Source organism: Falco rusticolus, chromosome 5 (assembly GCF_015220075.1).
Source record: "Falco rusticolus isolate bFalRus1 chromosome 5, bFalRus1.pri, whole genome shotgun sequence".
Taxonomy (NCBI): domain Eukaryota; kingdom Metazoa; phylum Chordata; class Aves; order Falconiformes; family Falconidae; genus Falco; species Falco rusticolus.
In genome coordinates, this window is record NC_051191.1 from 69,007,532 (window position 1) to 69,030,180 (window position 22,649).

General features: G+C 53.5%; 2 protein-coding genes across 2 annotated transcripts; both read right to left on the reverse strand.

Annotated features, from left to right (window-relative positions):
* Window positions 1–147: 147 nt before the first annotated feature.
* On the reverse strand, window positions 148–3,925 carry TMEM121B (transmembrane protein 121B). The gene is made up of 2 exons (XM_037389776.1): window positions 3,653–3,925; window positions 148–3,454 (listed from the first exon to the last, which is right to left on the reverse strand). The coding sequence occupies exons 1-2, from the start codon at window positions 3,923–3,925 to the stop codon at window positions 2,393–2,395; spliced, it is 1,335 nt and encodes a 444-aa protein (XP_037245673.1). The 3' UTR covers window positions 148–2,392.
* Window positions 3,926–10,708: 6,783 nt separating this feature from the next.
* On the reverse strand, window positions 10,709–19,416 carry HDHD5 (haloacid dehalogenase like hydrolase domain containing 5). The gene is made up of 8 exons (XM_037389016.1): window positions 19,277–19,416; window positions 18,928–19,128; window positions 18,430–18,542; window positions 17,185–17,278; window positions 16,667–16,700; window positions 16,086–16,260; window positions 15,569–15,757; window positions 10,709–14,986 (listed from the first exon to the last, which is right to left on the reverse strand). Exons 1-8 carry the CDS (start codon window positions 19,370–19,372, stop codon window positions 14,620–14,622), a joined length of 1,269 nt encoding a protein of 422 aa, XP_037244913.1. The 5' UTR covers window positions 19,373–19,416; the 3' UTR covers window positions 10,709–14,619.
* Window positions 19,417–22,649: the final 3,233 nt, after the last annotated feature.

Here is a 22,649-nt window from a genome sequence, read left to right on the forward strand (position 1 = left end):
CTTATGCTTCAGCACATGAGGGGTTAGCACTTTGGTGCTCTTGTGAACTTGGCCGTAGGAGTAGCAAAACATAATTGGGGGTGAATAGCTGCTTTGCCTTCACCTTGTTGTTGGCTAAGTTATTTAGGGTTGGTTTTTTTTATTTTTCTTCAGCTGTTTGACTGAAGCATGGAGTACTCTTACGTACAGGTACTATCTCATTCTCTCTTGAATAATTAGAAAGAGTAGAGCTTTTACTATCAGTTCGGTGCTGAAAAAGGAAGGTGCAAGGAAACAACTATCTGCACAAGCGTAGCATACCTGTAATCACACCTCTTTTGGCCAGGAACTTGGCATCCCCTCAACACATCTCACATCACATAGGAAAAGTTCACAGTACCAAGTTTTACAATCACAGTCACTCACAGCACCAAGATTGTCCAGACAAAAAGAACTTACTGAAGAGAAAGGCCACTGGCCAAAATTCACACAGTTGCCCATGTAAGGGCTCAGATTAAAAATAAAGCACTGGTGGGAAAGTTAAGCCTAGCCTTTGCCGACTCTCCATTTGGCATGGGGAGAGCAGCAAGTCACCCATCCTGGCTGCAGCTCTGAACAGAGCAGCGCTATTGCCCCATCTTTTCTGGGGTGGGGTTTCTAGCCCCTTGTAACTCATCAGCCACTCAAGAGCTGGGGGAGAAGAGCCCCATGGCACCCCCACTTCTACCGGTGGGAGCTGGAAGTTACCAGACTGTAAACATTTTGTTGGAGCAGTCCACTGGAGCAGGCAGTTGATCTCACTCTGTGAAAAGGGAGGTGGGACAGAGGCTCGGTCCCACTGAAGCCCGAGCCCTGAAGGAGAGAATGGAGACGTGTGTGCAGGAGAAGTCTGGGCTGTGCCTGCAGTTGGCTCTGGGTAGCGGTTGTGCTTTATTTCCCCTTCCCGTCGGGACAGCTTGGAAAAAAGCTTGGGACAGGAAACTGGCATTTTTCCCAATGAATGCGGCCTTGCCCAGACAACAAAATATAAGCCTGGGAGGGGCAAAGTCCTTCCTCCAGACGTGGCCTCTGTGCTCCTGCTCCCATTTGGCTGGTTCAGGGAGCAGCCATAGCCAGGCAGAAGAGCAGGCCTTAACCCCCACCAAACATTCATGGAGTTTAAAACCAAAGATAACTGTGTTTTCATGAGAGGTCACTAACAATTAACTTTAACCCCACCTACCCGTAACCACATGCACAGGGAGGACAGGATGCTGGTATAAGGGCTTTCACCAAAGCTCGGGAGCCCCTCTGCCTCGAAGGCTCCTGCAGCGCTTTGCTTTCTGCACCGAAACATGGGTTTCGCCGAGCACAGGGGCCACCCCGAGCAGCGCTGACATCCTCTGCTTTTTTGAGAGGGGGCGGTTGGCAGGCTTAGCCCCCTCTGCTCCCTCAAGCGGACACAGAAGGGGGCCTGAGAAAATCTTTCCAGCCTTCCCGGCCTATGTAAAGGGAGACCCTACACGCTGCATAAAAGAAAACCAATGCTGATCCCATAAACATGCATATTCACAGAGAAATGAGAGCCCCAGCACCGGGGTGCTGCTGTCTGAAGCAAGCAGTAGGCTGCTGTAAACCCTGTTCTCACCAGAAAGAAATTGTCTCGGCGGTAGTGAAATGGGGTCTAAGCCCCTGGATTGTGTCCTTGCCAGATTCACGTGTTTCTGTAGTGTCTGAAGTCAACATAAGAAGCAAAAGGTTGAAGCACAGAGGTAGACATTTTCGGCTTGGAGAAAGTGGCTCCTAGGCTTGAAATGACCCGACGGGTGGCATGCTCCCAGAGGTTCCCCCGCCAAGGCCCTCGGCGGCTCTGCTGCTGGGAAAGGGGGGCGGCAGCCTTGCAAGAGCTAGGAAACCAAAGCGTGCTTCCCGTTGTCCTGAGCACAGCCCGAAGGCACGTCTCTGCTGCTCAGGCCCCTCTCACATCTCGTCCTTGTCGTGGTCAACAGGAGTTCTTAAAGGAGGGGACAAAATCCACTGGTCCCTGTTGTTTAGGAGGAAAAGGAAAAACTAAACCTGTAGGGTGACAAAACAACACGATGTCCTGGCGGGGAGCAGGAGCGGGAGCGTGGGACCCTCCGCACAGCGCGGAGAGGCAGAAGTGTGAGAAGCCGACTCATCGCGAAGGGCAGGTGCGTTTTCCGGGGACAAGCGTCGGCCGTAGGCTCCTGCGAGAAGCCAGGTTGGCGCTGGGCTTCTACTGCTGGATTTCTCGGCGGGAGAGGGAGGAGGAGAGCGAGGGTCCGGCGGGAGCCCGCAGCCCCTTCCCCTGCTCGGCCGCGACGGCGGGAACCTGAGCAGAAACGCAGAGAGACTCTGCCGGGAGCGGACCCAGAGGCGGCAGGAGCCCCCCGGGGGCGGCGGCCGGGGGGACTCAGCCCTGGGCGGTGACCGCCAAGGCGTTCACGTACCCGTGGGGGCCCACGTCGGCGTCGGAGAGCCCGTGGGCCAGCGGGGCGGCGGCGGGGGCGGCGGCGACGGCGGGGCCGTACTTGGCGGGCGGCGGGGCGGCGGCGGGCCGAAGGAGGCAGCAGGTCTCCAGCGCCTCCAGGCCGCGGCAGGCCAGGAAGAAGAGGTTCTTCAGCATGAAGAGCGAGAGCGGCTGCTGGTAGCGCAGGAGCAGGAGGCAGCGGAGCGCCAGGAGCGGGGCGTCCAGCAGCCCGGCGGGCAGCAGCAGGTGCAGGGCGAGGCGGGCGGCGCCGGGCGGGCGGGCGGCGCTGAGCTCGTAGAGCCACAGCACGGGCGAGGCCAGGCAGAGGAAGTAGACGGCGATGAGGAGGTAGCGCAGCGGAGCGGGCAGCGGCGCCGGCCGCCCGGGCTGCAGCACCAGCTCCAGCAGGGAGAAGCTGTCGAGCAGGTCGAGGCAGGTGGCGAGGAAGGCGGCGGCGGCGCGGTGCTGCGGCGGCGGCTGCGGCGGCAGGAGCAGCTGCCCGGCGCCCTCGGTGCCGATGGCCCGCAGCAGGCAGTACAGCAGCGGGGCGGAGAGCGCCAGGGTGATGCGGAAGCCGGTGGTGCCCAGCGGCAGGCGCAGCTCGATCAGCTCCAGGATGGAGGTGCCCAGGATCAGCGCCGCCTTGGGCGTGAAGGCGATGGAGTAGATGAGCCAGGCGAGGTGCGCGTAGGCGAAGTCGCCGCCGCGGGGGGGGGCCCCGGCCCCGCGGCCCCCGGCCCCGCGGCCGCCGGGGGGGCCGTGCAGCAGCAGCGGGTGCGGCGGCGGCGGCCCGGGGGGCGGGGGGGAGCGCTCCCGGCGGCGCGCCCGGCTGTTGCGGCAGAAGAAGATGCCCCAGCCGGCCGCCAGCACCAGGTCGGTGGCGATCCAGCTGCACCAGTACAGGTCGGTGACGGCGATCAGGTAGAGGTCCAGCAGCGCGCCCTGCCCCAGCAGCAGCACCAGGGACAGCGCCTGGAAGCCCCAGCGCCGCCCGCCCGCCGCCCCGCCGGGCCCCAGCAGCGCCCCCGCCGCCGCCCCGCCGCCCGCCGCCCCGCCGCCCGCCGCCGCCGCCCCGTACAGCTCCGCCGCCGTCATGCTGCGGCCCGGGCTCCCGCCGCCGCCGCCGCTGCTGCTGCTGCTGCCGCTGCTGCTGCTGGGGAGCGGCGAGGCGGCGGCGGACAGCGGGGCGGCGGGCGGCGGCACCAGGGGTTTGCTGATGCTGATGCTGTCCTCCTCCTCCTCTTCCTCTTCCTCCTCCTCCTCCTCGGTGCTGCTGCGGGGGCTGCAGGGGCGGCGGGCCCGCGCCGAGCCCGAGCTCGACCCCGAGCCCGGCCGGCTGCCGCCGCTGCTGGAGCCCCCCGGGAAGAGGGGCTGCCGGTCGGCGGCGTGCGGCAGCGGCGGCGGCGGCGGCGGCGGCGGCTGGAAGGAGCCCGAGGAGGAGGAGACCGAGCGCTGGTTGGAGGCAGCGCGGTGCATGGTCCTCCCCGGCCCCCGAGCCGGCGCGCCGGGCCCGACGGCCGCGCCGCGGCCCCCGGCCCGCCCCCGGCCCGCCCCCCGCGCCCCGCGCCGCCGCACCGGCACCGGCACCGGCGGCAGCGGCGGAGGCAGCGGTGCGGGGAGCCCGAGCGGCGGGAGCCGGCGGGGCGCGGCGGGGGAGGCGCCGAGCCGCAACCGCTGCAGCTGCCGGAGCCGGGGCGGGCGTCTCCGCTGGCGGCCGTGGGTGGGCTGGGGGTGGGGGTGGGGGAGCGAGAGCGGCTGTGCGGCCGGGGGAGGGGAGGGGGGGGCGGCAAGGGGAGGGGGAGGAAGGGCCCCCCTCCCTGTCCCCGGGGCTGCGATAGAGCCAGATCCCGGGAAGCGTGGCCTGGCTGCCTCCTGCTCCCCAGACCCCCGTGAACGGAGCCGGCCGGGCCTGGGCGAGTCACCCACGGGCGTGCGGCAGCCCTCGGCACCCCCTCCGGGAAGAAGCACCTCAGTCCGCCCCGACCCTGCAGGCTGCTGCCCACCAGGGCCGGTGGCCTGGCGCAGAGCCTGCCGCGAAGCGCTCACTGGTGGCTCCCCATCTGCGGCGCTGGATGCGTGGCTTTCGGTCAGTTGTAAGTAATTGTACATCAAAGTAGGTGGCTTTTACCCCACCGATTTCCTGAGCTGAGCCAGGCCACATGCTGAGGGCTCTGCCCAGCTTGCTGTGGTGGCACAGTGGCTTTAAATTGGTGTGAATAGCCCTAAAGTTCCTACCTCTACTGAAGGCACCAGCCAGGGCCTTCATTGACCCACTAGTAATGGCCTCAAATTGAGCTTGGCTGGCTGGATCTGCCGCAGCACCGCCACTAGTGACTTGGCACATCATGTTTCGAAGTGGCTTGGTGCTTGGCATCACCAGTCCCTCATTCCTACTAGTACCCGCCGGTGACGAGCCAGGTGCTGCCTGTCAATGACGTGAAGTATACTGAGTAAGCTGTACCCACAAATGTATTAACTAGACTAGATAAAGATCCAAAATAGCTTGACTTTTGAGGGTGTTGCTAATTAACACGTGGGGTTGAGCAAAACCCAGATGCTTAGTACTGGGAAAGGACATCCAGGACAGCAGTGACAAGCATCTAATAGAATTTGGTGCAGGCTGCCTGAAGAGCCCCACTCCAGTAAATGTCACTGGCTGCTCTTGTCAACAAGGAGAATCGGTCTGGGGTACCAGCTTAATCCTGAAACAGATAATTGAGAAAAGGAAGGGGAGAACTCGAGGTGGGTTGACACAAAGATTTCTTTAGACACAGCAGTAATCAAGAGGAAAAGCAGGGGAAGAAGAATTACAGCAAAAGCATTACTGTCAGTGGAGACTGGAGTGAGGGGGTACAAATACGTTAGTTTTCTAAAAGCACGGTCAGAAGAGGAAGGGGGAGGTAACTGGAGGCTATGCAAGCTTTAATGTAGTTATTGGGCAGCACAGTACTGAAGTGGTACAACCTCTATACTGGGTCACACCTAGGATGGGGGACACCTATTTTCTGCTATACTCACATTGTGTTTTCAATGCTAGGGTGCCCTCACCAAGATTCACAGATTCAGCCTTGCATCAGCACTACTTGTGTTCATTGCCTTCCTCTAACTCACCTTGTCATGGTACGTAGCATCAGATGAGACAACACGCATGTGCTCTCTTGCTGTCTAAGGGTCCTTTCTCCCTAATTCCACATTTTAATTAGCAAATAAAATTACTTCACTTTAAGAAGGTCGGCAGTTATAGCATATCACAAGAAACATGACTGTTCAAAAGAACAGTCCAGCCTGGAAGGCGGTGAATGGGCTGGTGTGTCCTAGCCTGGTGTCAGGATGAAGAACAGGAGGCTTCGCCTCAGGGAAAAACAGGCAGGACACCTATGCAGATGCTTACAAAGGGACCAGGATGCAGCAAGCAGCACTGCTAGCCTTGTAACTGTGACAAGTGTCACTGGTATTCACCAGTTTAAGACCAGGTGAGTCCAAAGAGGGCTGCTGCCATTTATTTTCCAGCAGGTGACTCCGTGGCAGCCTGAGGCTGAGGACCTCTCACCGCAGGCTACCAACAGCCCTGTATAGTGCTGCTCACATTCAATCTGGGCAGCTTATGGGCCTCTGTAGAGGCACTTGGCCCAGGCATCACAGCTCCAGCACCCCCTCTGCCATACGGAGCCATGGGGCTGCCCTTCCCCAGGGGCTGCTCCCCACGATCCACATCCCATGTCAATGCCTTGGAGGCGCTGCCACATCGCTACCTCCAGAGTGACGCAGGGGACACTTCGCTCTGCATTGCTGGGCTGTGGCACCAGCCCACAGCCACCCAGCACAGCAAAAAGGCAAGCTTTTGCATGATAGAAGCAATGCAGCACCACTCTCAGCTGAGCAGCTCAGTCTGAGGTCACTCAAGATGCAAGAAGACAGCGAGCGGTGAGGCACCTCTCCTTTCCTTGCCAGATACGCTCCCATTGTGTCTGCTTTGCTTTCCAGCCTCGCAAAGCGTTTGGACTTTGTCAGAGATGAAAGTGCTGTGCCTGGGCTCTGCCGCCGAGTGCTGTGTGTTTCACTGGCAAGGCTTTCTCTTGTTGGCAGACTTGCCCGCCAAAGAAAAAAAAAACCACGGCCAAACAATTGCTTTGGCTACAATTTTTGTAGAGCTGCACAAACACCTTGCTTAGAGCTCTGTTGAATGGTCTCTTATGAGCATAAGGCTCGAGGCCACGGCCAAGAAGGATGTTTGCTGTCTGTGTTGCTCTTTCAGGTTCAAGCAGGGCCCAGTGCTACTTCTCTTTGACCCGTACCAGTTCAGGACGGCTGAGGGTGGCAGCAAGGGTCTGTGAATGACACCAGCATTCTGTCTCCTAATTTGGTTAAATGTGTCTCCTAATTAGGCTGGGTTAGATGGCAGTGTGTGTGTGATCAAGGGTAGAGGGTAAAACCACATTCCTGTGTACTGGATCCTGGCCTTTGTCGAAGGTGGGTACAGTCACCTGACCCTTCTCAGGATAAGCCAACGCTGGTGTCGCTGGCATGACTAATGTGTGGTCAGTTGTGAGGATTAGCTAAACCGCTCTTGCTCCTACCACATCAACCTATTCCACGGCAAGTTTTCCACTTCTGTGAGAGGACGTGGAATGAAAGCCAAGCATCCATCTGGGCCGCTCAGGGCAACAGCGCTTGCACAGGAAGGGTTGCTCCAGCCCTACCTGGGCAGTAGACAGCGACAGCTTTGCCTCGTTGGCTTTCTTGCTCCAGGTTTCCTGGGCAATGTGCCTCCCTGTGCCCCCGGCATCATAGGCTGGAACACGCTCACTTAGCTGCCCTGGCAGTCTGCCCGTAGCCGCTCACGTCCCCTCTGCTTTCAGTCCAGAGGCTCATTGCACAAAGCAGCCTTATTTCCCAAAGGTCTGGGTGTGTTTCTTGCCAGGCTTGCATCTGTCTCACCTGCTGGGGTAAGTGCACTTGGGTGGGGGTCCCTGGGCCTTGGGAGGGACGGGCTGTCACCTGCAGCTAGCCTGCCCGCCTGGGGAAATGGGCTCTGACATGCCAGCCGGGTGATGTGGCAAGCTCGGCCCAAGGGAACGGGGAAAGTGAGAACCTGGGGGGCAGCTAGGGTGCCAGGCGGGCCTGCCTGGGCTAGCACGTGCTTGGTGGTGGGGCTTAACGCCTCCTGTACCCTGGGGAGTACAGTCCTGCTGGGCTGAGGCTGCATGAGCAGGGTGAGAGGAGTCTTACAGAAACAGTTCTCCAGAGACCAAAGGATCCCTGCTGGAGCTGGGAAGGTCCCTGCATCCAAGGTAAGCAGGTGGGAACAGGCACTGGTGGCTATAGGGCAAGAGGTGCTATGAGCAGGGATGGGGGAGCACTGGAAAGGAGGGTGGGAGCTCAAGATCTACTTGGGCTGAGCATGGGCTCCAGCAGGGCAAGCACAACGCAAACAAAGAGGTAAGAATAAGAAAAAAGCTTATTTGTGGGGAAGGGAGCAGAAATTGTGTCTGTACCTTAAAATGGGAGTGAGGGGAGAAACGTCTTCTACTCAAGAAAGCACTGAAGAGCTTTTTGTAGCACACTGTAGGATGAGATACGACAAGCTGATGCTTCCCGTGTGATCCAGTTATTTAATGCAATGTGCAGCCCTTGGAAGTGTTAGTGCTTAACCATTACTGTTAAAACATTAAAAGGCTAAACTATAAATAGCTTCCACTCTTCAGCAGCTCCAAAGCTATGTTTCTGGCATCTTTATGTATTTATGTGTATGCATAGATGTGTGTGTACACATATATTTAAAGGCAAGCAGCAGACAACAGAGTTTTGTGAAACAAGTCATACTAAATATCTCAAATGCTGCCATTTCTAGTTTACACTACTAGTGGAAACAAGTAGTGTGCCCTCAAAAATACCCCTGCTGGGGGAAAGACAAAACTTTCTTGAGGGCAGAATTCAAGAGGAAACAAAATAATGATTCAATTTCTTGGGGGAAGGAAAAAATAAAATAAAATAAAAAAGGCAAATATATGCCTGAAAGAAAAACCAGAAACTAAATCCCTAATTATACCCTGCAGTAAGCTGTCAGAAACTGGCAGCAGTGGGAGGGAAGGAGGCAAAGCTCATCTCAGTGAGTTTGAGCATAATCTGCTCTAACCATACTTAAAATGCCTTTTGTGTGGGAAGGGAACATTCTGGGATTCTCTGACACATGCTTTGTACTGTACTTATCTAATCGTTCAAATGTCGGTTAAACAATGAAGGGTTGAAGTTACAGGCAAGTATAGAAGAGTTTCACCTGGCCAGCACAAAAATTCAATTTTGGTTTGTCTGCCTCCAAATGCAGTCTTTGTAACTAAACTGCTGATCTGGCATCACAGTTTGGGGAATACAGATGCTCTTCAAAAGGGTATAAAACTGTAACAATCTATTGCTTGTAATTACGTTTCGGTTCAAAGAGCTTTTGATACCAGCATAAAATGCAAAGACATTTTTTTCACGCTTGTAGTGGGGTAGGGCTTTGGAGAGTGAAGCAGATTTGGGGTTTGCTCTTATTACTTTGTACTCAGTCTTAGCACACAGTGTGTATTGGAACTGACCTTCAGGAGCAAGTAAAAGTTCTCAGCAGTTGAACTGACTGAAAGGGAAAAGCAGGTTTATGATAGTGGATTAGAGAAAAGTGCTTTCTTAATGGAACAATTTGGTTCCTAGAGAATATGTAGCTGCCTTGCTGGTGTGGGGCTTTAAACCGTGGCAGACTGGATTGACTGTGTGGCTGCAAAAATCTGTAAAGACTTGTGCTTTTATAATGGAGGTTAGATAGATTCGGTAAAGGAAGGGTTTGGGCATGCCTCTAAAGAGCCAAGGTCTGTACCAGGTAACTGCTTAGCTTGTGTTCAACGCCCACCAGAATCCATAGACTACGCACATCTCGGGGATTACTCTGGTAGGCGTTTCTCACTGCATCCACCCTGGAGCAAACTCCAACCTGAACAGGGCTCTCAGTCCCTCTCGTTCAAGTTGTTCCTTCCGCAGTGTTTCACGATGCCAGTGTTTAACTCTGCTCCTTATGTTGGTTAAGGACTTCTATGGGACTTCAGCTTCCAGCTAGAGCTGTCTCCTACAAGGGACAACTTAACTCCAGGCTGCCCTTTTGCTTTGAACAATGGTGTAGTGATTAAAAGCATTCACCTGGGGACGTTCAGGTTTTAATCTTTCTGCCTAACTGAACCTTGATACGCCCTATCTTGGGCAAGTGCTCCAGCTGCCGGAGTACTGGATAAAAGGAGAAAGCTGGTTAATGCTTTTTATTATTATTTATTAGAGGTCGGGGCCGTAGGTCGCTTCTCCTGGAGGTAGAATACAAGTCAATTCCTCTCTGCTGAGAATGGGAATCCTTGTCCAATCCCTCCAAAACTGCTTTTACTGCTTTATCGATTGTTCCTTTCAACATCAGGTTCTCAGGACTCTGAATCATGCTTGTTTTGCTGTCTAATGTGCCTTCTGTAAGCCGTGAACTCTGTAGACGGAAAACCTTCCAATGGAATGTCTTATAAGAACAATGCAAGTGAATTGGCTGTTTCTAGACCACTAAGGCTGATGGTTTTCACCTAGTAGGATCTTTAATTTTCCATTTGCTGAAATCAGTGGAAGCTTCTGGCTCTAATCTGAAAGTCTGCCAGTTAGTATGTGTCTTCCTAACTCCACTCGCCTTTTTCAAAAGGTACCAGGGCATGACTCTTGTCAAACAAATTGGGTTTCTTTTATGATCACAAAGGGTTTCACACAGAGCCAAGTAATAGTGGTAAGGATGGATTTCCATATGCCCTTAGGCTTGTTCTTCATCTGCAATAGCAGATTAAGTTGGTGGAATCTAGCTTGTAGCTTCCATACCCAGTAGACATAATCACTACAAACTGCTTAGGTCAGGTCACAACTAAATGCCTACCCTGAAATGATCTCATGCACAGGTGGCATCCCAAAACTAGCCTTGACGGTGAACAGACTGTCAGGGCATCATAGCTTGTGATGTGTCCTTCCCACACCACCCCCAAGTTGGAATGGTCAAAGTTATACTCATCTCACCTGACTATGGCAGATGTGGAGCTTACAGAGAATTACAGTTTGGCTTAGTCAAAAGAACTGCTGGAGGGGTATCTTTCAAGGTGGTTCCCTCAAGAAAATCTGAGAATGGCTTGATGAACAGAACAAAAGACAGAATTTGTCCTGATCGTCTTCTAGGGCAAAGATATGAAAAAGACCAGGATAATACTCATGAAATGTACACACAAGAAGTTAAAATTTATTTCAAAGAAAACATTTTTTATTATTTTATATATGTGCTAGATCAAAGGAGCAACTCTGGAACTAAGCTGAAATTAATATGAAATCTAAAATAATCACAGCTTGTGATTTCTTTGCATGATATGTAATCACTCTGCTACAGTGCACATGACATAATCTGAAACATTATGAACCCATTTATTGGAGGGAAAAAGACACACCAGGATTAAGATTGGAAGAAAGGGGACATTAGCGTCATATGACTCCCTGAATGCCAGGCTAGTAGTTGCATGTGTCTTGTGGAATAAAGGAATTTACCTCTCTGGCCACCATGTTATTGCATGACATAAAAGACTACACTTTAGGTCCAAAACAAGGTCTGTCCCTCCTTCATTTCCCCCCTGCTATTCTCAGTTGCCTCACCTCACTGCATACTCCCTTTAGGCTTGACTAAAACCCATCCATCTGTGGAAGATGGGAGTCATTAGGATCAGGTCTTCACCGTGTTTGTTGTATAAGGCAGTGCACCGTATAAATATTGAGGTATTACATCAGCAAGTGAAGTCTCCTCTCTGCTTGGTCCCATAATCTGCACAGAAGTACACTTGCTCCAAATGAGAGAAATACAGCTTCAGAAATACCACTTCTGTGCAATACATGAGACAAAGGAAAAGTTTTGTTCCAGCCATGCTTGAAGCTAATTCCAGGAAGCTGCAGTTCCTAGGAAAAAGGACTTCACTGAATTCTAGCAATAACAGATGTCCACAAATGAACTGCAGATAAGCTAGAAGCCTGCGCAGCACTCTAGCACAAAACTCATGGAATGGAGGAGACATGGCAAGCACTTTTGTTTGTAGAAATCTTCCATAATCAAGTCAGTATTCAACAGCAGCTGAAGAACCCAGATTGCCTACTCCATCCACTGTGTCCATGCAGTTCCTAGGCAGTGACTTGGACAAAGTGCACTGTTTCAAGGAGCCGAGCAGGGAAAAAGGGGAAAGGTCTCCGTATTACTCAGACCAAGGGCAGCCCATCTGACTCATCAGTGCACAGACCAGCAAGCAGAGCCTTTTATGCAACCTTACTTGGTAAGAATTGGGGAAAGGGTACAAGATTCTTCTAGATTCCTTCTGCTCCCTTCTTCCAGTTTCAACTCGCAAGTGAAGCATTTCTTAACTTCCTTATTGCTGAAGTTCCTCCTACACATTTTTAAGACTCCCAGAATGGTGAAAAAACAAATCTGGAACTAAAAGCAGATCTGGAACCTGAAGCAGACTCACATCAGTCAGCTCATCTCCACTGCTGTTCCAAAGACGGAGATGCCTAGATCACTCTCCATGCAAACGCAAACCTCTTGCTTTCTTGAAGGAGGTGCTACCTCCTTCCTTTTGCTACCTATCTGACTTCTGGCTGAGATGTGCCGTGCATGCTGATATGAAATTACAAACCAGTTGTGATTTCTCAAAATTCTTCTGCACGTTCCTTCCCCAAAGCTATGGCCATCACTGGAGAACAACCAGCTCCCTGAGGTCTATGCAGTCATGGCCTAGAAGCCTGTTCCCAACTAATCCTATGGAAGTTATCGCTCAAGTTAGCAAATACTACAAGGAAAGGGAGCATTCCTCTTTCTGCATTGGATGGCACCTCTGAAAAGTGAGCCTGAGGGACACCGGAGCTAGTCTGTGAATAAATGGGGTTTGGACCTCCAGTTTCAGGCCATGCACACTGGGTCCACAGCATAACTGTGCCTGTGGAGATGCGCTGAAAGCTAAAGGACCTTCCCTATGTTATATGCATAGTCCTTCCCTGTACTTACTCTTCTGGAAACTGGAGTCAAGCCCTTGTCTTATGCAAGTAGATGAAATGGTAATTTCTCTTTCTCTCCATTGAAAGGCAAAGAATTCAAATCTAAGATTGTGTTCCTCGCACCCAGCTGCTTTTAGAAGCAGCCAAGCAGTTCTTGTCCTGGTAAGGCAAAGGAGAAGAATCTCAGCTAGCGCTAAGGGAGGAAGATACTGCTTCCCACTATGGATTTCACAGGAGGGTAATTTACTCAAAGAGGTATTTTTCTGCTCCTATTCAGAAAATAAGGTATAAAGAAGCCACAGAGAAGGACCTCATTGCCTGGGTCATTGATAGGGCACCAAGTCCCCTTCAGACAGTGAGCCTGGCATAATGTAAGAACAGAGCCTGTTCTTCAGTGTGCCCTTCCTAGGAAGATGCATCAGTGTTGAGAGGATGGAAAGCTGCTGAAGCAGAATGTCAGTCCACATATATGCTGAGATATGAATTAAGAACAACTCAAACTTCTGTGCAGAACATCTTGTTTGTACCCTGTGTGTGGAGCTGCCTGGTAAAGCAGGAAGGAAAGGAGGCAGAGTAGACCTACTTCTGATCTCTCACTGTGGTGTGAGCTGAGTATAATTAGGAACACCAACTCAAGCTGTGTTGGCTCCAAAGGCTCTCCATCAAATAATCAGATTTATGCTTCCAAAATCACGGTGCTTCTCTGGAATTAACATACTCCTTGCTGAGCCAATCTTTCACATGTAGTTTCTCAGGCAATGCTTGTTTAGCTTCTTTGGACTGTCTAAGGAGACACAGGTCTTGATATTTCCCTGCATAGCCCCAACTAGGGAGAACAGGGCAACAGAAGGTGCATGTCACTAAGGATATGGAAATGTTCCTGGGCAGACAAGTCCCAGCTGCTGCTTCATGTTAGGGGGACTCTACCTGCATGTTAAAGGAAGAGGAGGGAACACTGATCAGACTGTATGGGGTATCCCTGAGCTGCAAACCACAAGAGGGAAGAGAGCAAGAAAGGAAGTGAAGGACAGAGACATTTGTATTCTTAAAGATGAAGACTGGGGATTTGGGACTCAAGTACCATCCTGGCTTGATGATCTCCTCTTTCAATCCTTGCATGCAAGGAAGGAGCAAAGGTGTGCTGTGACTTTCTCGTTGGCCTGAGTTCCAGATGGGGGCCCCTCTTTGGAAGCTGTGCCAGCTGGAGCAGGAGGATGTTCCTTGCAAAAGCTGGGGTCAGGGTGGGTGCCAAAACAGCATCTTGCTGCAGCATTGAGTTCTGGACAAAGACAGCTCTGGAAATTCAGACTCCATGGTGGTTTCCTCCGATACTGAGCACAGGCTGCTGGCTCCCTAGCAGGATGCGAAAAGCCAGAAGTGTTCAGAGAATACTAAACAGGGGGGAGGGAACAATGTAACTTTCCCCTCAGCCCTGCAGCGAGTTGCTTTGGCTACTGCAGCTTCCTTTGAGGGGCCCTGCCTCTCTATAGCTGCCGGAGGACTGCAAAATGGGACTTTGTTTCAGACTGACAGTGATGCAGTGGCAAATCCCCAAGCAAACAGAATTTGTTATAGTCCATAGGCACTTATTCTTCACAAGGAGGCTGTTAAGACTTAAAGCCTTCCCTTGGCACAGTGCCACCACAACACAGTTTCTGGTGTGCTCATGTCACAGGCTGGATGAATAGTACACTGGATGAATGGCATGTTGGCTGATGGTGACTCCTTGCACAGGGAAGAGCACATTACGAACAGGAAGGTGGGCTTGCCTGATTTTCACACACAAAGGGTGGAAAAGAAAGAACTCTGATGGCTGAACAAAACTGAGACTGCTGGGACAAGCCGTCTCCTTATACCCTGTTTCCATTATGGTTCAATTATTGATGGCATCAACATACTTCACAGTTGAGAGCCTGCTGGCAGCTTGTCAGGATTGCAGATAAGTTATCAATAAAAGCAAGGGGATTTTTGTACTGGGACGGGGAACTTTTTTTCATGTTGGCTAGATCAGATCACCCCAGGTCTCTCCCCGTTCCTCCCCTCTTCCCTTCCCAGTACATAAAATCCCTAACAGTAGATCTTTAGGCACACATGTCCTAACCCTAGCTCCAGTTCTCTTTCTTGAAAGCAAGCTGCACAGCATCATTCACATCCTGCACTATGTAAGATGCCTCCACCAGGCTGGGGTCAAAGCAGAAGTCCCGATGGCCGTGGAACACTGTTTCCGTCATGCACTCCTCCGTTTTACTGGGAACATCTGCATTGTGGCGGTAGACCCCAGTGCACACCAGAATCGACTCACAACTCTCCACTGAATTGTTGCATTCCTTCCTCAGCTCGAGATCCTCAGTTTGGGGACTGGCAGCCTGCGGGCTCCTCTTCACCCCAGCCTGGACCTGGTTCTGGTGAGCTGACTTGAGGTAGTTGTTGTACAGGTTTGCCCCATAGATATCGGACATAGGGTTATCCCTGGATAAGGTCACAGTGTGAAACAGAAATGAGAAACTAGCCCATCCATCAATTTCTGGCTCTGGTAGACTAGGATTAAGGCAGCACAAAAGGAGGAAAGGGTGCAAGGCACTTGCTAACATCAGGAGAACCACCCAGATTGGGCCAGTGAGTTCATCTACTGCTGTGTCCTGTTCAGCTGTGGTGAAGGCCACATGCTTCACAAACATCTTTCAAAGGGGAAAAGACACGTCCAAAGCACCCACAGCAGTTTCAGCCATTACTATAATGTATTCCCTATGATCCCGAAGCGTTTGGCCTAACTGGGTTAATGGTACTACATCTGGGCCTCTTTTTCTTTAATCTGGTCATGCTACATGCACTCTGCATCCGACAGTAAACAGCTTTGCTAGGGTGACAGGTCCCTTCAAAGTATTAAGTGTCGAGTGCAAAAAGCTAGCAAGCCTCTGTTCCAGGATGTGATACTCCAGAGACACCATGGGGATTTACGTATTCATTTTTGAAACAGCCATTTTAAAAAACACTTAAGAGAAGTCAGTATGCAACTCCCTAAGGAAACTAGCGGGAAAAACAGTCTCTTACCCAACTGCATAGAGGCGTCGGATGGGAGACTTCCAGCCCTGTTTCTCTGCCTGCTGTTGTATCAAGTATTCGGCATAGCGGTAGGTGACTGTGCTGGGTTTGCCAATCAAGGCTTCATACTTCAGTTCCCGGCCTGTTACTTTCTTGTAGATGTTCTCCAAGCAGAGAAGGAAAGTGCCATGGCCAAACCTGCTCCAGAAAGGAGATCATCAGTATCCCCAGTCACACCACTTTGGCAGCAAACACCCCCTGGTGAGGAGGAGCATCTGCTGTAGCCAGGCTACCACCTAGTTTGGACACCGCATCTACCCACACACACCTCCACAGGCAATCGTTTAGCTTTTGCTTCTTGAAAGTTTTAGTCTTTGTTTCTCATGTAGTTTTCATCTCTCTGCTACTAATTACACCACACAGTCAAACCCTAAAACAGTCAAATGCTAAAAAATATCGTAAATAAAGATCATCTGCAGGAGAGATGTATGAAATAGGCTAAAACAAGTATCACACATGCTTTCACCTGGGCATCTTGGCTTCAGCCATCCACAGGAGATCCATGTTGCAGGCAAGGACAGGCAGATGGGGGTATGGTATATCTCGCAGCTCTGCCCCAGGGTTCCCGTTGCTCAAGAGTACATCAGTAATAAGTTGCAGGCTTGTTTCCCACCTCACTGGCTCACCAAACAGAATCACCCCTGAAAGATTTCAAGAGATGCTTGGAAATTCACAGTATCCAGGTACAGGACCCATTATTAAAAGCCACCCACTAGGGAAAACACTCCTCTGCTGGGATGCCCTGGCCAATACAGCTACCATTGGAACACGCCCGGTGGCAGGGCTCCAGTCTGCATATCCCTGCACTGCATGCACCACTGGTCCCAGATACTGGAGCATGGCACAGAGAAAAGTTGGCTTTGCTTTTATAGAGTTTGTGCTTCACACTGCATGAGCGCAGCAAGGCTGCCTCCTGACTGCATCCTCTGAATAAGCTGCCTGTGGATACCGATGAGCCGACAGCACGTCATTAGCTCCCATCCCAGCTGGCTTGCCTTGCAGTTATTTCTGCTTGCTGTTCATATGTAAACAAAGACTACTGCTTACCTTCTATAGTGGGAAAGCCAGTGGTTGGAGGAGGCTGCCAGAAAAAAGAAATGAAGGCTGGGTTAGTAATACAAAACCTAATGCCATCTCCAAAACAAAACTAAAAAGGCTTCCTTTGAACCTGCCAAGGCAGTCCCATAAAGAGGCAGGACAAGGCCACCTGGAATCCTGAAGAAAGATTTCCCCTACCCCCACCTCCCAGATTGAATTTCACAGATCTTGCATTCCTGTCTCAAAGCTGGAGATGTCAACAGAACCATCTTACCACTCACTGCAAGGAACAGCAAGGGAAGACAGGCATGGCATGTGAAAAGAGAGGGGAAAGGCACTGCCTTTCCTGCAGAAGCCATCACTGGAAAGAACAGCAAGCTGCTGGCTGCTCAGTACCAGTCCCAGGCTCTCGCTAAAGTCACTAGCAGCCAGTTTCTCTGTGTCTTTGCAGCTTCTCCACCCCATGCTATATGCTACAAGTACCACCAGACCAGACCACCCGTTCCACTGATGCTTCAGGAAATTACCAGTTCTTTTGGCCGCCGGCTCTGATCTACCATGTCTAAGAGGGGATATGCCTTCCTCAGTGCCTCTATGGTGACCACATGCTTGAACCCCAGGCTATTTCAGACCATCAAGGAAAGTTGCGGAGTTTTTTAAGTTACTTGCAAAAGCATCTACAGGATTAAGGAATACAAGTCCCAGTAATAGTTATTTAACCTGGTAATGCATAACCTCATGGCTTTCAGTCAAACCGTATGCAGTGCTTCAACCTACAAGTGGCCCTAAAGTTTACAAAAAAACCCCAGATGGGTGATTTAGTTTGTGATCAGCGATCCCTGGCACTAGGCAAAGAGCAGAGGCTGCTCCAAGACTGAATGGATGCATTCTGGGAGACCTTTAAGGCCAGGGTTCTCCTATCAGTGCAGTGCAGGTGTCTGGTCAGGCCTCTTGGTTAGAAGCCGAATCAGTGAAGCTCTGATCAGCTCAGCTGGTGGAAAGAAAATGGTCTGTGCTATATAATTACGCAAGTGGAGAATGCATCGCACTTGATAGCAGAACAGCTTGCCCTTACTCACCCTACTGGCCTTGGGGAAACAGAGACGGGACAAAGTTTTGTACCAAATGAAGTTAAATGTTAAGTATAGGCTGTGACTCTGTGTGTACAGGCTGAGATGTCGCAAACTCTGCATTCAGTTCTTACCTCCTTGCAGACATGGGGTATGTCAGACCTGCTGTGCCCTCACCTCAGCCAGGCAATACACATGTGGGGTTGTCATTTAGACCTGTACTGGGACGCTCTGACTCTAATGATACTTGAGTTCCTTCAATTGCTGTCAGATTTCCAGGGAAAACCTTAGCTTTGGGAGAGCTGGGAGCAATCTCTAATGCACTTTGCCATGAAAGAATGGGAAGAGCACAATTTTATCTCAAAAGTGAGACAGACCCAAAGCTGATGGAGTCCTCGCAGTGACATCCCACCAACAGGAACAGCAATTACAGGAGAGGTAATCAGCATTAGAAGCCAAACACAGAACAAGGACAGCCAGGAGGTAAGTGAGATGGAGCAACAGTTAGTTCCCACATGCGAGCCTTTCCATGAGGGTGCATGCATCCCCCTAAGATGAGACCAGTGACCATTCTGTCTCCTTGCGCTTCTACAAGCTGACTGATCAAGTGGCAGGGGTAGGGGCAGGGCAGAAGCAGCAGCGTGTAGCTGGGAAGCTGCAGCAGGAAATGCAGAGCACCACGAGATGCGCAGCAAAGGATACTTCTGGGCATTCTCCTCCACGGGCCCCTGCCCGGCTACCAGCATGCACTTCTGGTGGAACTGGCTGAAGAGGCGCAGGGGGCTGTGGGACAGGATCACCTGTTCTGGAGACACCTGCGGGAGGGAGGAGAGGCTGACAGGGGATCCGCAGGGAAGATTCCGGCCCCCCCCCGCCCCCCCCCCCCGCCCTTCTCCTTGCGGTAGGGTAGCATCCCTTCCCGTGCCGCCACCTGCCTTCCTCCACCCTCTTAGGCTGAGGCAGAGCCAGTCAGTCGCTCGGTGGTGCTGCCACCCCCAGCCCTTCACTCCTCCCGGGGAAGCCGTGCTGGGTGGGCTCCCTCCTCCTCCCGGTGCTCCCCTCCAAAGTCGAGACACCCGAGCCGGGGAACGGCGAAGCAGCCCCTTCCCAGCGGCGTGGGCGCTCCGACCCTTCCGGAGGAGCCGCCCCGTCTCCGCTCGCCCTGCGGTCCCCGCCGGGGCACGGCCCTGCCGCCGTTACCTGCAGCCCCAGGGCCTGGGTCAGCTCGTGGGCCTTGGCCGACCTCAGGCAGTTGCCGGCGTTGGTCAGGAAGACGACGGGCACCCGCAGCCGCCCGCTGCTGTCCGCCAGCCTCTGGAAGGCCTGGCGGGCGGCGGGCACCGCCTGGCTGCCCCGCACCAGCACCCCGTCCACGTCGAAGAGGAACCCAAAGGTCGGCGGCTGCAAGGCGAGCGTAGGGGACGGTCACCCGCCGCCGGGAGTCCTTCCCGCTTCCCCCCCCGCGCACCCGGCCCGCGGCGCCCTTCCCGGCCCGCCGCAAGGACGCGGGCGGCGGGCCTGGCCCCTCGCCCCCGGCGCCGCCGCTCACCCGGCCCCCGGCGCAGCCCCCGCGGGCGGGTGGCCCCCGCGGCCCCGCGGCGCGCAGCAGCCCCCCGCCGGCCCGCAGGCAGCCGCGCAGCGCCATGCCGCGCCGCTCCCGCCCGGCCCGACCCCGGGGCCGGCGGCGGAGCACGCCGGGGCTCGTAGTTCCCGGACTACAGCTCCCAGCGAGGCGCGGGGCGCGGCGGGGCGGGCCCGGGGCGGGCGGAGGGGTGGGCGCGGCGGAGGGGTGCTGCCCTCAGCCCGAGCGGGGCCGGCAGGCGCTGCCCCGGCGCGGGCGGCGGGTGGCGGGCGGCTGCGGGCGGCCGGATCGGGCTGAGCCGCCGCCATCGTGGTGCCGGGGAAGGGTGCTGCCGGCTGCGGGGGTGCGATGTCCTCGCCCGCTTCGGAGCAAAGGGTTGCAGGTTCGGGGAGAGCTGGGAGAGAAACTGGAGGCGGCGAGGGGCTGCAGAAAGCAGGTGTCGCAAACAGCGGCGAGGCTGGCGGGGCTTGACATGGTGGAGGAAAGGGACGTACGCCGCGGGCACGGGTACAAAGAGCCCTGCAGTGGGAGAGGCGTGCAAAATCCTGACGGGAGAGATGTGGGCAGGAGGGAATGAAAGGCTTAGACCCCTCCAAAGCAACTGCGCCGAATTTATCTAACCCGTTCACAAAATCACAGAACAGGAGACTCCTGAGTGAAGCTGCTCCAGTGCTGTATGGTCCAGTCCTCACAGCTGCAAAGGCATCTCCCGGGATATCGCCTGGTTTCAGTCTAAGGTGGTTACAGCTCACTGCCCGCTATGCACATGCAAAGGATCTTCACTGCAACTTTTTACCTCTGCCAACCGCTGCCCTGCCTTTGCTCAGTCTTTCCTATGCAAACCCAAACCTTGCAGTCTTTTTCCTACAGATCGTACAGTTTTCTAAGACGCTTGATCATTTTTCTTGCCCCCTGCGGCACTGTGTCCGGGGGGCTCCCTCTTCCCTGCGGCGTGGGATAGAAATTTTGGTGCTGAATTCAGCTGAGGCCCTTCCAGACTTGAGGAAAGCAAAACATTCACTTCACCTCCATGGAGATGAAACAATGTTCGTTTGCTTTCTGGCTAGGCTTGAGATCTGACTCCTGTGATACGGCAGGTTTAACACGTATGACTTTAGGCATCAGTTACGCAAACAGAGTAATTGTTTGTTTTTATGCTTCCATTGCCATGAACACCAACCTTGATTCGATTTTGATCCACTTGAACACCAGAGCCCTTTCTGCAGAGCTATTAAAGCACTGGCGACTCAGGGTTATACACCTGTACAGATGGTTATTCCTCCTTAAGTGCTTTTGCCTTAAACTGAATTACCTACTATTTATTTTACATAATTTCCTCAACTTGTCAGGATGACTTTAATTTGTTAGAAGTGTTTGCAGCTTCTCCCGCTCTGGCAAAATTTATGCTGGCCTTGGAGACATTACTGAAAGTATTTAGTTCCCTGCAGAACTGGGCTTCAAACCTTCTTCCACTAGCACAAGGGAGGCAGTTACAGCTACTTGCATGTACGCCCTTCTCAACTACTGACACACCTGCTTATAAACCGGGGACCTCCAGCTCGCATTTCCCTTGGCTGCTGGTGAAAATACAGCCAGAGAGAGAGGCGAGGGCTTTCTGAAATTAACGACAAATGCAAGAACCTTGTCTCGAGCATTTCTCAGGTGTCCACCAAGTGGAGAAAAAATTTGATTGGTTTACTGTGATTTCTGCCTGGAGTATTGGCTAACATGGATTTATGGCCTTTTAGCAAACCTACTACTTGCAAGTTAAATGGGTTGGTTTGGTTACCGGCCTCAGCACCTCTCGCTGCTGCAATCAGGCTGTCCGAATTGCATTACCGGGGTCAGTCAGTCCCTTCTTTTTAACTGTAAGGATACTTTTGCCCTTTTCCTGTTGCAAAATAGCTGTGAGAGACACCTAGCCAGTTCCCTATCGTAGAGAGGATTTAATTAGCTTTATATTTATCTAAGGATATTTATCTAGATATCTTTGAAGGGGGGGGGGATTCTCCCCCCGCCCCGGTTACGGGCGGCGCTGAAGCCTGAGGCGGCACTGCGGGGCGCGGGGCCCAGCCGCCATTTCCCCTCGCACCCCCCGCACCGGGCGGGCGGTTTCTCACCTCACGCTGTTCGCGCCGCTCAGGGGCGCGCGGCGCTGCGCGGGACGGCGCCTCCCGGCGAGCCCGGCAGGGGGCCCCGCTGCTCCACGGCGCGGGCGCGCGGGGGGGGGGCGGGGCGGGGCGCGCGGGGGGGCGGGGCGGAGGGGGGCGGGGCGGGGCGTAGCGGGGCGCCCGCCCCTCACCTGCGGCTGCAGCGGGCCCCCCCCCCGCTCAGCGAGTAGCAGGGCTCCGGGATGGGGATGGCGACGGCAGTGTCTTACTGGATGGAGGGGGTGTTGTTCTGCTCCAAAGTGAACTCTGGCAATGCGGAGCAATGGAGGAGCAATTTCTAACCTTCCCCCCCCAGGTGAGGTGCTGGCCCTGCTAATGCCGTTTGCATGCTTGGCAGCATTTTTCCTCTTGCAGAACACTCGTAGCAGAAAGCATTGGTGTGGTTTGTGCCACCACAGCACAGGGCGGGATGTTGGAGGTAGGACCTGGGGTTGGGGGGGGATTTTATGGCCACTGTGACTCCGACACACAAGGGTTGGTGGACAGGGCAGCCATGTTATCAGCCAGGGTACCCGCTGTTGAAGGTGTGCCCCCAAAATATGTGTCTGCTCCAGTGAGCATTCCCAGTAGGCTGGCAGAGCAGCTGTATTTGTTTTTGCAAGGAAGACTGTCCAGCAGGCTGAAGTTCTTATTTTTAAACCAACACGGAGGGATTTTGCCAGTGGTTGGGCACAGGCGGAGCCTGGCATGCACAGAGGGACCAAAAGCAGCATGGCTGCCAAGCACTGCACCTGACGGTACCTGCTATGGCTGCTGAGCCCCCATCTTTCCAGCAGCAGGAGGCAGGCTTTAGCCCATCATCCCTATGCTAAATGCCTGCCCATGTAATTTTCCCTTCAAGAGTCAAGACTTTTTCTGGGACTCTACTAGGAACTTCCCATTCTGCATGTTATACATGGACAGACCACAAGATTTCTTCTGCAGGCACATCTGGCAACAGCCATGTCCCTTAATACCCCTAGAGATGGTCTGTCTGCTCTTCTCACACCAGCCCACAGGAGACTCCCTCTTCTTCCCCTGTCTACACCGTACTTAGATGTTTCCTCCACCCCCTTTCATAGCTGCCTTTAAAGACAAGCAAAACAGGCGGTTGCCCACAGCCTTCTCCCGCGGGTTCCTACGTAAACCCTGCATCTCTGTTTTCCCTGGACTCACAGCCCTGTCATCAC